The sequence below is a fragment of the Camponotus vicinus genome, unplaced genomic scaffold (assembly GCF_025532165.1).
Source record: "Camponotus vicinus isolate PSW18456_S1 unplaced genomic scaffold, iyCamVici1.0 SCAF_9, whole genome shotgun sequence".
NCBI lineage: Eukaryota > Metazoa > Arthropoda > Insecta > Hymenoptera > Formicidae > Camponotus > Camponotus vicinus.
The window spans coordinates 13228121-13240900 of NW_028141981.1; the positions used below are offsets into that span (position 1 = coordinate 13228121).

Sequence of the window (12780 nt, forward strand, 5' to 3'; positions counted from 1 at the left end):
TGCCTGTTTATATTTAGCCGCTGGAAAATGAGTATATTTGAAATACTTTATTATTTTTTTTATGTCATCTTTTAAACCTGGCACATCTATATCTTTTCCCAATAAATTTAGAATATGTGCAGAACAACCATATGTTATTATATCTGGCATGCCTAAATCTTCGCGCTGTCAGAGTTGTTTTCTCATTTTAGTCATATTACTTGCATTGTCGGTTACGAAACTTTTAACAAAACAACCAAATTTTTGGCAACTTTTGATTGCTGTAACAGCTAAATCTAGTAAATAATCTGCAGTATATCTATTTTCTGCTGTATCAATTGTATCAATTAAATGAATATTTCCTTCTGATATATCGGTTACTGAGACACAAATAATTGGTTCAACGTGAAGATTACTCCAGCCATCCATTACCATAGATACTATTTTACCTTTTAAATCTTTTTCAATATTTTGTCTCACGGAAAAATAAACCTCATTTAATAATTCGTTAGCAATTTCATGACGAGATGGTGGCTTGTAACCTGGACGTAAAAGATTAATCATTTTTTTAAATTCTTTGTGTTCTACATGTCGAAATGATGAATTTGTACTATATATAAATTTTGCAATTTGGAGGTCAATATTTTTACTTTTCATTTTTGTAGTTTTTTTTATAAAAGAATCCAATTTAGAATTTGATATTTCTGAAGAAGTTGAAAGTGATGATGATATTGAAGATGATACTGAAGATCGTGCGATATTTTCTACAGGATCAGTAACTTTAATTCGTTTATTTTGTGAGCCTGTAATGGAATTAAAATATGCATTTTAAATTTTATTATTAACATTTTCCAGCTAATGTTAGAGAATTTATGTATACAAAATAAAACATTTAATAAAATAAGTTGGTATCTTAGCAATATAATTAAAAATAGGATTGTTTTAGTTTTTAGTAGATATACTTGATAAAAAAATATATAAAATTTATATAAATATAAAAAAAATGCAAAATATGAAAAGAAATGCAAATATTTTCATAAAATTATTTATAATATATGTAATTGTGCAATGTGTAATATATTAACACACATTTTATAAATTAATTAATAACACATTAAATATATTATAATTCTATTACATTACTTGATAAAATTTTTCTAACAGTAAAGTAATAAAAACATGAAAAGCATAAAGAAATATATTTAATAATAATATATTATTCTCTATGAAAACAATATACATATGTGCAAAAATGAGAAAAATGTAATCAGAGAGATTAATATAATAATACACAATTCTGCAATTTGCTGTTTTAATAAATTCATTATTAATCAAGTTTTATTATCAATAAATTAATTGTTGCACTTATTTATTATTATTTTTCTTACTATTGGTTTATTTATTATTATTTAGACAATCATTTTTCTTTACTAATTACTAAAAAAATATTTCAGAGAATTTTCAAATAATATTTTAGAGAATAAATAAAATTAATATTATAATAAATTAATATTAATATTAGAACGAATTAATATTATATTAATTAACAAATAAAATAATTGCTATACTTTATAAAATGATAAATTTTAAACGTGTGTACATGTATGTATGTGTATATAACTTATTTTTACAATAACTATAATATGTAATATTATTATTTCATTTTATAATGCAATGTCGTATATGTATATACTTACAATTTTGTTTTTCTGTTTGATTCATCACTTCTAATGATTCATTATTATAATCGATATCGTCCAATTCCAATTGATCACATATTTCGTCTTTATTTATATTTATAGAATTGCATTTATGTATATGCAACTTCATTCGTGCTACTAGAGAACACATTTCTTTCTTACAATGTTTACATTTGGCTCTTATTGGTTTATTGTTTTCTTTTAATTTGGTAAAATGTTGCCAAATTGCATCTTGTCGTCTACCAATCATGTTTTTATGGTATATATAAAATTTTGCCTTATATTATAACAATATAAGATACAAACTCTTTCGAATCTGAAAATCTTTTCATACACATTTGAACACGTTTTAATGTATTACGAAATATACGAACAATGAGATTACTGCACGTGCTGTTATTACGCAGAAGAAAAACTGAAGAATTAACAAAAGAATAAACAAAAGAGCGCGCTCTATACGTAGCTTTGGCAAGTACAAGCGCTAAAAGTATTGTGTTGATACTTGGCGCTTCTATAAATGGCGCCAATATAAATATAATGCAATATATCGTAATTATTCGTAGTTATTTCTGTATATGTAAAAATTCGATATTAGACGGTACTATGATATGTAGAAGCGTCAGTTTTACATATTAAGATATATATATATATATATATATATATATATATATATATATCTTAACATGTAAAATATAAATAAATCTATATTTAAAACGTTTTTTCTTTAATTTTAAACATGATTTTTTTTAATACTGTTTAAAACATGTCTAGGGCATTTAAAATATGTTTTAAACGAAAAAAACTGAATGTTTAGTTTTTTTTTAAAAAAAACCTAATTTTGACCAACCCTGATGTAAAAAAAACATATGATTATTCTTAAAAAATATGTCGCTGCTCATTGACATATAAAAAAAAATGTATATATATATATATTGTGTGTGTGTGTGCGTGTGCGTGCGTGTGCGTGCGTGTGCGTGTGCGTGTGTGTGTGTGTGTACAGGGTGGCCCATTTTAATCCATCCAGTCGAATATCTCGAAAACCAAGCCCGGGAGAGAAAAATGTTTCAGACAAAAGTTGTATGGTTTCGAGGGGGCCATAAGATGGTACCATTGGTTTGACCTTGAAGAGTCATTTGAAGGTCACGTGAAGGTCACTTCAATTTTTTTAAATGGAACACCCTATATATTTTTGCACATTCTTGTAGCTTATCTCGAGAGCTTTCCAAAACACTATAATTAAGTATCTTTGCGTTAAGTACTTTTTGAGTTATGAGGCTTGAAATAATTTCTTAATTTTACATAAACCATAAAATATCTTGTAAAATATTCATTTTTCGATTATCTTACCTTAATACTTTTATGTACAAAATAATGAGAGGAATCAATTGGTGTAAAGAAAACACATAATTGTTTTTAAGAAAAAATATGGAATTGTTAATTGCAAATTACATATTTTTTCTTAAAAACAACTATATGTTTTCTTTACACCAATTGATTCCTCTCATTATTTTGTACGTAAAAGTATTAAGGTAAGATAATCGAAAAATGAATATTTTACAAGATATTTTACGGTTTATGTAAAATTAAGAAATTATTTCAAGCCTCATAACTCAAAAAGTACTTAACGAAAAGGTACTTAATTATAGTGTTTTGGAAAGCTCTCGAGATCAGCTACAAGAATGTGCAAAAATATATAGAGTGTTCCATTTAAAAAAATTAATGTGACCTTCACGTGACCTTCAAATGACTCTTCTAGGTCAAACCAATGGTACCATCTTATGGCCCCCTCGAAACCATACAACTTTTGTCTGAAACATTTTTCTCTCCCGGGCTTGGTTTTCGAGATATTCAACTGGATGGATTAAAATGGGCCACCCTGTATATATATATATATATATATATATATATATATATATATAGAGAGAGAGAGAGAGAGAGAGAGGATCGCAAATTCGTCATTTTTCATTTATATTAAAATTTGTTTGATATACGTAAGCACCTTGCTATACAGCACTGGTGCTACCGACATTTTGTGCACATAGCACGGAATAGAACCAGAAATTGTGCATCTTATATGTTATCCTCTGAGAACATTTGTGCACCTTGGCTTCGTAGTTTAGGTGCACATTTTTAAGGTCCACAGAGGGCGTATCGCTTTCAGAAATCACCTAAAAGCGGGCCGTGACACCTCTCATTCTTCTTTCTGGTCTCACCAACGATGAATATCTCGTGGACTCGTGCGGCGGCAGGCACGAGGTCTTGCGATCTTTCGCGCGTTGCACGTAATTTGGGAAGGACAGGATTTCATGACGTTAATAAACTTTGGGCAACATAAAAAAATATAAAAATATAAAATATAATATAAAAAAATTAACATATTTATTGAGTGTTTTTTTTAATGTTTTAGTACCTATTATCCAGTCTAAATCAATTCTTAGGAACATATTACAATATATATGTAATTAAAGAAATTTGCTAAATACTTTGAGATGGAATAAAAATATATTGCCACTAAAAAATTAAAGTCATGTCGAGATTAAAATTGAAATTAATTTCAGATAGATTGACATTGAAAAGTTAAAATCAATTAAAATTGAAACCAAATCGTGCAAAAATCGAGATTGACTTAACACTAAATCTAACAAAGAGAGTACACGACATCCGGGTCATCGATTTTAAAGAAACTTTGTGTGAGTGTGTAGTACTTAATACATAACTAATTTAAAGTAGTAAGACGCACTACTCAATCGTTTTCAAGAAAAAAGTATTTAAAGTTTCGCGAGCACCTTATAAGGCCGTGGAATAACACATAAACGTAAAGTTAAGCGTAGCTAGGTGAATAAGACGATAGCGGTCGGAACCAAGGAATCATGGTTCGATTCCCGACGTATCTTTTTTCCCAATTTTTTTTATTAACACATTATTTCAAATATTTTAAAATGAATAAAAATAGGCAAACATTACATATGACAAAATTGAATTTTAAATTATTTATTATATAAGCAATAAAATATAAAGGAGCCGTGCATTTCATGCCCAAGAAAGGATAATATTATAAAAAGAAAAAAAACAAAAAATAATAAATAATTTAAGATTCAATTTTATGTGTTACATGTAATTTTTGCCTGTTAATAAATATACATTTATTATAATAAATATTATATTGCTATTTATGAGATATTTTTTCTTTTAATATGGCAAATAAAAAAAGAAATTTTATAGTATAAATTTTTATTCAGTTAGTATAACTTTTTAATATTATTATTTTTATAAAGAATTAAAACAATTATTTTGTATAACTTTTTTCTGGTTAAAATATTTTTGTAGATTTTTATTTTTAGTTGACGCAATTTTTTGATATTATTTTTGTAATAAAATAATATGTAAGATTTTATTTTCAGTTGGCGCAATTTTTTGATATCATTAATTTTTGTAGAATATATTAAAACAAATGTGGAAAATTAAAATAAATTTTTTGTATAACATTTTGGCTAATATTTTTCCACTTGCTCGCGTGAACTTGGCGTCTTTTTTTATCTTTTTTTGAAAAGGTTAGTTTTTTTAGGGATAGTTATATAATAACATTAACAGAGTTGAGAACGTTTCTTCAAAAAAGTAACTCGTTACCGTTTCTCGTTACTAATTTTGAAAAGTAACTCGTTACCGTTACCGTTACTAAGAAAGTAACGATTCGTTACTTTTTATAATACAAAAATTAAATTAATTTATTTTAAAATATAATTATTATTTTATAGTATTTATTATAATTGATTTTAAAATATAATTATTACTTTTATATATTCGATAATTATAAATTATTCCATCATTGATGTTCTTCATATTCAATTTTTCATTGTAATTTAGAAATTTTAGATTTATGAATACAGAGAAAAACATCATGCATGTATATAATTTTCCAAAATATTTGCACTGTTTTGTAATAGGAATAGATTTTTCAATTACTAAGGGGATAATATCCAGGATTACAAAATTAAAGAAACGATAACAGTAACGGTTAAATTCGTTACCGTTACTGTAAAAATGTAACGACGTTACTGTTACCGTTACAGACAGAAAAAAGTAACGATCGTTACCGAAAAAAAGTAACGGTAACGGTAACGACGTTACAAGTAACGCGTTACTTCCCAACTCTGAACATTAATAATATAAATAGTAATTGTAATTACCATATATAATAGTAATTATAATTATAGCTATTTTGTTCATAATAATTCTATTTTATTTATAATAAAATGGAAAAATAAGTATATCTTTATTAGTTCTCGTGCTTACTGCCGCATGATTTGCTCATCGTTGATGAGACAAAACTTTTTCTTCTTCTTCTTCTTCTTCTTCCGTTGTGGCACTGGGCAGTGTTAATCTTTGCCCATGCTACCAGATATCTTCATTGCGTTCAAAGTTCCAATAAATGGAAAGCACAGTTCATCCAGCCAGAGTGTGAATGGCCAAACTATACAAGCACTTCAGTCTTATGGAGAAAGGTTAAAACAGGGTTTACGATTTTAACAGAAGGATTTTTTAAAAGTTCAAAAATACTGAAAGGAGGGGGGGTACCCAGGGCTCTCTCAAGCGAGCGCGTCAGTTGCGTCCGGTGATTCCTTAGTCCTTAATGGACAGGACCACAGGATATGTTGAATGTCTTGTCGGGATGAGCCACAGGAACAGTCAGGTCGTCCGATAAGACCACATCTGTGGAGGTTGTAATTTAAATTATAATGGTTAGATCGGATTCTACATACAGTTGTTATTTCCATTCGACTAAGATTAAGTCTATCAAACCAGGGTCGCCTCGCGAAAGCCGGGTAGAGACCGAAATACTGCGCGCCTCGAATCTCTGATTGGGCAAGCAAATATTTCTCGACCGTACCATGGTGTTTTTCCCGTGCGATTGAGTAAAAGTCAATATGGGGAGGGAGATAGTCGATTGCTTTTCCATTTTGAGCAGCCTCCCCCGCCAGGAAATCCGCCGTCGCATTACCGAGAATACCCACATGGGAAGGGATCTAGACAAGAGCGATGTCGAGACTCTGTAAAAAAGCTGACCTCAGCTTGTTTTTCAATACTAATATAAGATATGAAAGATCTCTGTCCAACAAACCATTAGACACAGTCTCCACTACACTGCGGGAATCAGTAAATATCGAGGCCCTTTTGATGCCCCTTTCCAAGATACAATCGATAGCGCAAATAATGGCAATGCATTCAGCCGAAAAAATAGAGAAGCAGCCATCAAGCTTATACTTCTTCTGTATCGGTATATCAGGAGAATAATAAGCTGCGCCTAAATGCGGGAACGAGTCAGTTTTAGATGCATCTGTGAAAAAGGAGCTTCTGTCCCCGATAAGATACGAAAAATAAGAGAGAAAAACAAGCTGAGGAAAAGCTGCTGAAGTGATTTGATCAACGACATGTGGGGGGGTGTAATCGACTCTCGGAACGAAAGAGGAAGTTTCGTAAGAGAACAGAAATAATGGTATCCTGGTAAAAGCCGCGATTCTAGATCTATAATCCTTCGCGAAGTGATAGGCACGATAGAGAGGAAATCTACCAAGCAAATCAGTGCGAAAACCAGTCTCAAAATGAGAAAAATGAAGACTTTGGAGATTATCTATTAAAATATTAGGTCTAGTAGCAAGAGATTTAAATAAAAATTTTTGAGCCAGAAGATCCGATCTAAAACGGGCGGGACCGACACAAGATTCCGCACATACTATATTACATGGTGTAGAACGCCTAAGTCCAATACAGTACCTTAAGGCCCTACGTGACACACGCTCAAAGCATTCCGTGAGACTTGTTGTGGAACGGAAAAAGAAAAGAAGCATAATCTGAGGTTCCCCTGACCTTATATATATCCAACAGGGTTTTAGGATTAGAGCTCCACCAGACCCCCCTCAAAAATTTTATTATATTGGTGAGTTTTCTACATTTATTGATGACGTATTTAGCATGAAGATGGCCGGTGAGGCGGGGGTCGAGAAGAATCCCCAAAAACCTGACAGAAGGCACAGGATAAATATTAATATTCTCTAAAAGAATGGAGCAGTTCACAGGATTAATTCTTTTTTTTGTGAAGATCATGAGGGCCGATTTAGAGGGGGAAACCATCAGGCCCCTCTCAAATAAAAAGGCCGAAAGAACTCCCGCAGACCGCTCAAGTGACAATAGAGAAGGCTCAATATCAGGAGAACGCCTATGTAGAGCGATGTCGTCCGCAAATTGCACTATTCGACAGCCTCCAGACAAGGCGGATCCACATTTTGACAAATAGAGATTGAAAAGCAACGGACTCAAAATCGAACCCTGAGGAACACCCTTGTGAGAGAAAAGACTCCGTCTGGTCTCCATTCACGACAAACTGCAACTCTCTGGGACACGTCAACTGATAAACAAACCAACAGAGTTTAGGCGGAAGGCCCAAGTCAATAAGTTGAAAGGTCAAAATAGAGGGGATGACATTGTCAAATGCACCCTGAATATCGAGAAACAGGCAGACCGTTGATTGTTTAGAAATAAATCCATAATGGATTTCAGTAGTTAATATGCCCAGATTATCAAGGCATGAGGCTCTTTTGCGAAAACCAAATTAGAAAGGAGGAAGGATAAGAGAAGATTCCACCCACCAACCTAGGCGATATAAAATAAGTCTTTCGAGGACATTAAGGAGACAGGAGGTTAGGGAAATAGGGCGGAGTTTACCAGGAGAAGACTTGGGAATAAGAAATATTAAGGAGTGTCACCAAGTGCTTGGAAAAAAACCGGAATCAAAAACAGAATTAAGAATATCAAGTAAAATCAATAGATACTCTTCCGGTAAAAGAGAGAGCATTCTATTATCTATTCTATCAAGTCCAGGAGAAGTACGGATTTTTAAATTGCGGATAACCGAGATTAATTCTTGGATAGAGAAAGGATAATCAAATATTTTGCATGAGGAAAATCATCGATCGACGAGAAAACACGATGAAAAACAGATGAAGAACAAAGAGAATTGATGGAGTTTAGAACGGAGTGTGAGGGATGAAGATTAGAGGAAGGGGGAATAATGGGATCTTCAAATTGGCGGGATCTGAAACGTTTAATAAATCGCCATAAATGGGAGATGGGGGTGTTCGGGTTGAGCCTAGTGCAAAATTCCTTCCAGTCCTTAACGCTTCTCCGCTCTCAAAATTCTTCTAGTAATCGCTTCTTGTTTTTTAAAGGCGAGATAGTTAGAGAAGGTAGGATATTTTTTGAGAATAGAAAGAAGACCACGTCTAGCGTTCACCGCCTGTTGACAAGTGTTATTCCACCAAGGGACCGGCGGGGAAAATCTTTTTCCTTCTCGAGGAGAACGTCGTCTCGATGAACGAGGTTTCTCGGGATTGAAAGGCCACTGGCGAAGAAGATGTTCTGTGAAGCAAAGGTACTTCTGGTCAGGATTTAGCAAGGGTCATTCAAAGACTCCCTCAGCGAATCTAACAAAGAGAAAAAATTTTTAACGAATAGTTCATCTAGCAACTTTGAATGGCTGACTTTGTGAGAAAAGAAGCTCCTCCTTGTAGGAGTGCGATTAAAAAGAGTTGCGGTAGGATAGTGATCACTGAGGAAGGTGTCATCAAGAATTGCCCATTCACAAAGGCCAATAATAGAGGAAGAAATAACAGTAAGGTCAATCGCCGAGGTCCTCTGCCCAGGACGTGTTAAAAAGGTAGGAGAACCATTATTAATGCAGGTGAAGGAGGCTTCAACAGCTGAAAAGAGCAAAAGCTCACCTTCGTTGTCTGAACGTTCGCTGCCCCATTCACTATGATGCGCATTAAAGTCGCCAATAACATTAGTAAAATAACATTACAAAAAACATTAGTAAAAGAGAGACAGAAAGCGAAAAGGGCATTGTATTCTTCCAAAGAAAGGGAACCGCTAGGATATCTATAAATAGAAATAATAATTAAATCGTAATTATCAAAATGAATAGAAATAGCCTGTCTCGATAGCCTAGAAGGCTATCGAGTCTGCCTTCAAAGGAGATACTGTTGTCAATATAAGAATAAGATAAAGAGGGGCGAACAGCCAAAATGAGGCCTCCTCCAAAACGAGAGGCTGAGTCTTTACGAAAAGTAATAAAATTTCGGAGAGCAAAGCGAGAATCAGCAGTCAACCATGTCTCAGAGAGAGCCAAGACGTCGTATTCGTCGAAGAGGACCAAGGCCACGTCAGATTTACTCAAAATGGAACGACAATTCCATTGGTGAATGGCCAAGGATGAAGAGGCCGAACAATTATAGGGAGTAAAATCAGTCATTATAGGAGGGACCATGGGAAGAAAGCCCGATCAGAGGAGTCACTAGAAATTGATCAACAAGGCCACCCACAGTATCATGAATACCTAGCATTCTAAGTATAGGTTCGAGCTTCTCTATCAACACACAAACCAGTCGAAGGAGCACGCCCAACTGCGACGACTCAAGGCCCAAGAAGCGTTGAATCAGCAAAAGAAAAGGCGGAAGGTCAGGCGCCGCATCAACGCCCACCCCGTTACCAGAAATCGAGGGGGTCCTGCCATTAGGACAAAATAAGGGGGAGGAGGAAGAATCCGGAGAGGAAGCACCAGCCCTCGAAGAGGACCCCAATACAGACGAACGAGAGGGCGGGCGTGAGGCCTCATTATTATTATTATAATCCTGAGGCTTGGTTCTCAATTTAGTAAATTTTTGTTTAAATTCAGAAGAAGTTTTAAGAAAAGAATTAAGAAGGTCAGAGGAACAGGAAGAGAGAGGAGGCATAGACCCACTCGTCAAAAAATTATCCCTCTCGGGTGGGGGGGAGCCAGCACCCGAGAGTAAAGTCGAGAAGGAGGAGGAGGCGAAGGAGCAAGTCGCTCACGAGACGGGAGAGAGGAATTTGGGAGCCCAGGATACTCCCTGTCATGCTGCAAAGGGCGACTCCCACGCGGAGCAGGCATCCGACCCCGAACACAAGATGCAGCCGATGAGACAAAACGTGTGGCAGCGTGTGGCTGAGCCAGCAAGACTCTTGCTTGCCATATGAAGAGTCGCGGGTTCAAGTCCCGTTAAGGCCAGAATTTATTTCTGGCGATAAAGCCGCCTTCAGATAAAATATGGTATGGGGAGTGGATTGTGAAAAGGGAAGAGGATTGGAGCAGAACTTATAGGACGGAACTATGTATGGGCCTAACGGACATAGTTCGTGTCCACTTTCTCAGGTGGCACGTTAAGCATCGGGAATGTGCCCGTCGAGGCTAATGGCCGCTCTCAGGTTTCTCTCTGCTGCTACAATTTGGAACGTTGATCAGTACATACAGGAGCATCGTCAAAGCGAGTTTCGGAACGATTCTCAGTAGCCAAAATATAAAATAAAATTCATATACACACAACACACATATACATTTAATATTTATAGGAAATTATAAATCTTTCCAAAACAGAACAAAATAATTTTGAGCATACTTAATTAAGAATTAGAGTGACGTCCCATGGTGCGTATTCCTGGGTAGCAAGCACACGTCATTTTGACGTTTCAAATTGGTCATTCACTGTCTATTCTTGACGTCACGAATTGACGTTTTTATGACGTAAAAGTGACGCTCTAATGTCACAGATTCTTGACGTCATGACATGTACCGCATTTTGACGTCATAAAATGTACCATATTTTGACGTCTTTTTCTTAGCATAATAATATATTTAATAGTATTGTCGAATAAAGCACTCTCTAAAAGTGAATCAGTGTATTATCACTGAAAAACAGTAAATAGTCACTGATCACAGCAGTTATAAGTACAGCACTGTAAATCAGTGATATTTTATTGAAAGAATCAGTTAATAATTTTGACTATTTCAATCAGTAATATCTCAGTAATATTTCTCAATATCAGTAATATTTCTTTCGTTATTGCCAGTAATATTAAACTACAATTCATCTCTCTATCTATTTCATAAATATAATATAAATATAATAAATATAAAAATAAATATATATATATATATATATATATATATATATATATACAGGGTGATTCTAAATAACTTTATGTTTTTGCAAAAACATAATCTTGACCGAATTCTAAGACGATTTTTACTTTGGCAAAATTTCGTCCGAAGCTTAGTCTTTGAATTATTAAAGAAAGTAGTTAACGTATGACGGGTCGAATACAAGAGGCAGGCAAGGGTGGCGCGATTCACCGTCAGACGCGGGTGCTTACGCGGGGCGCCTGCTGCGATCAGCTGGTCGCTATACACATACAGACATACATGCGAACACATACATTCTCTCTCTGTCTGTCTGTCTGTCTGTCTCTCTCTCTCTCTCTCTCATTCGCTCACTCACCTGTAATTTTTTTTTTTTTTTTTTTACGAGAGGGGAAAATGCATTTTATGCATACCCACCGGTCGATCCAGTGAGTTATGTGGGACTCAAGTACCAAGTCGAATTACCAACTCGGTACTCCCTACCCACTAAAAACCCCTCTCTTTTCACGAATTTCCTTTGACACACTGTCCCTCTGACTTCCCGAGATCTGTTTTCACATAACGTCAAAAAATAGTTATTATTACCTTGTTCGATGACTTTTGATGTATTGCTGTAATTGCTTGAAGGAGAAATGAATTTTCCGATAGATCGTACGTTCTCAAATTTAACGTAGATATCACGTTGCAAAAGACAAGAAATCCACATTAAATTATTAACTGAAAGTTTTTCTTCTTTCATGAACTGTATTCTTTTATAAACTTTAACGTAATCACATTTATTTACTCACTCGATGAGACGAGAAATTTACTAATGACTCTATCACTAATCACTATTAATCACTGTCGAATAATAACTGTTGGCGATTAAAAATCACTCGATGAAAGAAACACGCGCGGACACGTTACTACACGACGCGATGACGCGATAATGCGACGATAATTACTCAGCGACTGCAAGTAGTTTTTTGTCATGGTAGGTTGCGGTAGGTTAAGGTACTACTGGCGCTATCGAACGCGATCATGTGTTCGATTGAAGAATGCGGTAAACATAATAAACATTTAACATATTAATATTATTATTATCATGAATGTGTGTGATATCCATACATC

At 34.2% G+C, this 12780-nt stretch overlaps 2 protein-coding genes across 2 annotated transcripts in view; one reads left to right on the forward strand and one right to left on the reverse strand.

Moving 5' to 3' along the window:
• The window catches only part of LOC145977256 (uncharacterized), a 62330-nt gene that overhangs the window by 39308 nt on the left and 10242 nt on the right, over window positions 1-12780 (forward strand). The window lies entirely within an intron of this gene.
• Window positions 9-1722, reverse strand: LOC145977470 (uncharacterized). The gene is made up of 3 exons (XM_083109514.1): window positions 1677-1722; window positions 630-782; window positions 9-521 (listed from the first exon to the last, which is right to left on the reverse strand). Exons 1-3 carry the CDS (start codon window positions 1699-1701, stop codon window positions 169-171), a joined length of 531 nt encoding a protein of 176 aa, XP_082965640.1. The 5' UTR covers window positions 1702-1722; the 3' UTR covers window positions 9-168.

Coding starts and splice junctions, on each gene's coding strand:
- LOC145977470 (XM_083109514.1), bottom strand. CDS start 1,701: ATGAATCAAACAGAAAAACAAAATT. Junction 783..1,676: donor TCAAACAGAAAAACAAAATT/GTAAGTATATAC, acceptor ATTCCATTACAG/GCTCACAAAATAAACGAATT. Junction 522..629: donor AAAAACTACAAAAATGAAAA/GTAAAAATATTG, acceptor TTTTACGTCCAG/GTTACAAGCCACCATCTCGT.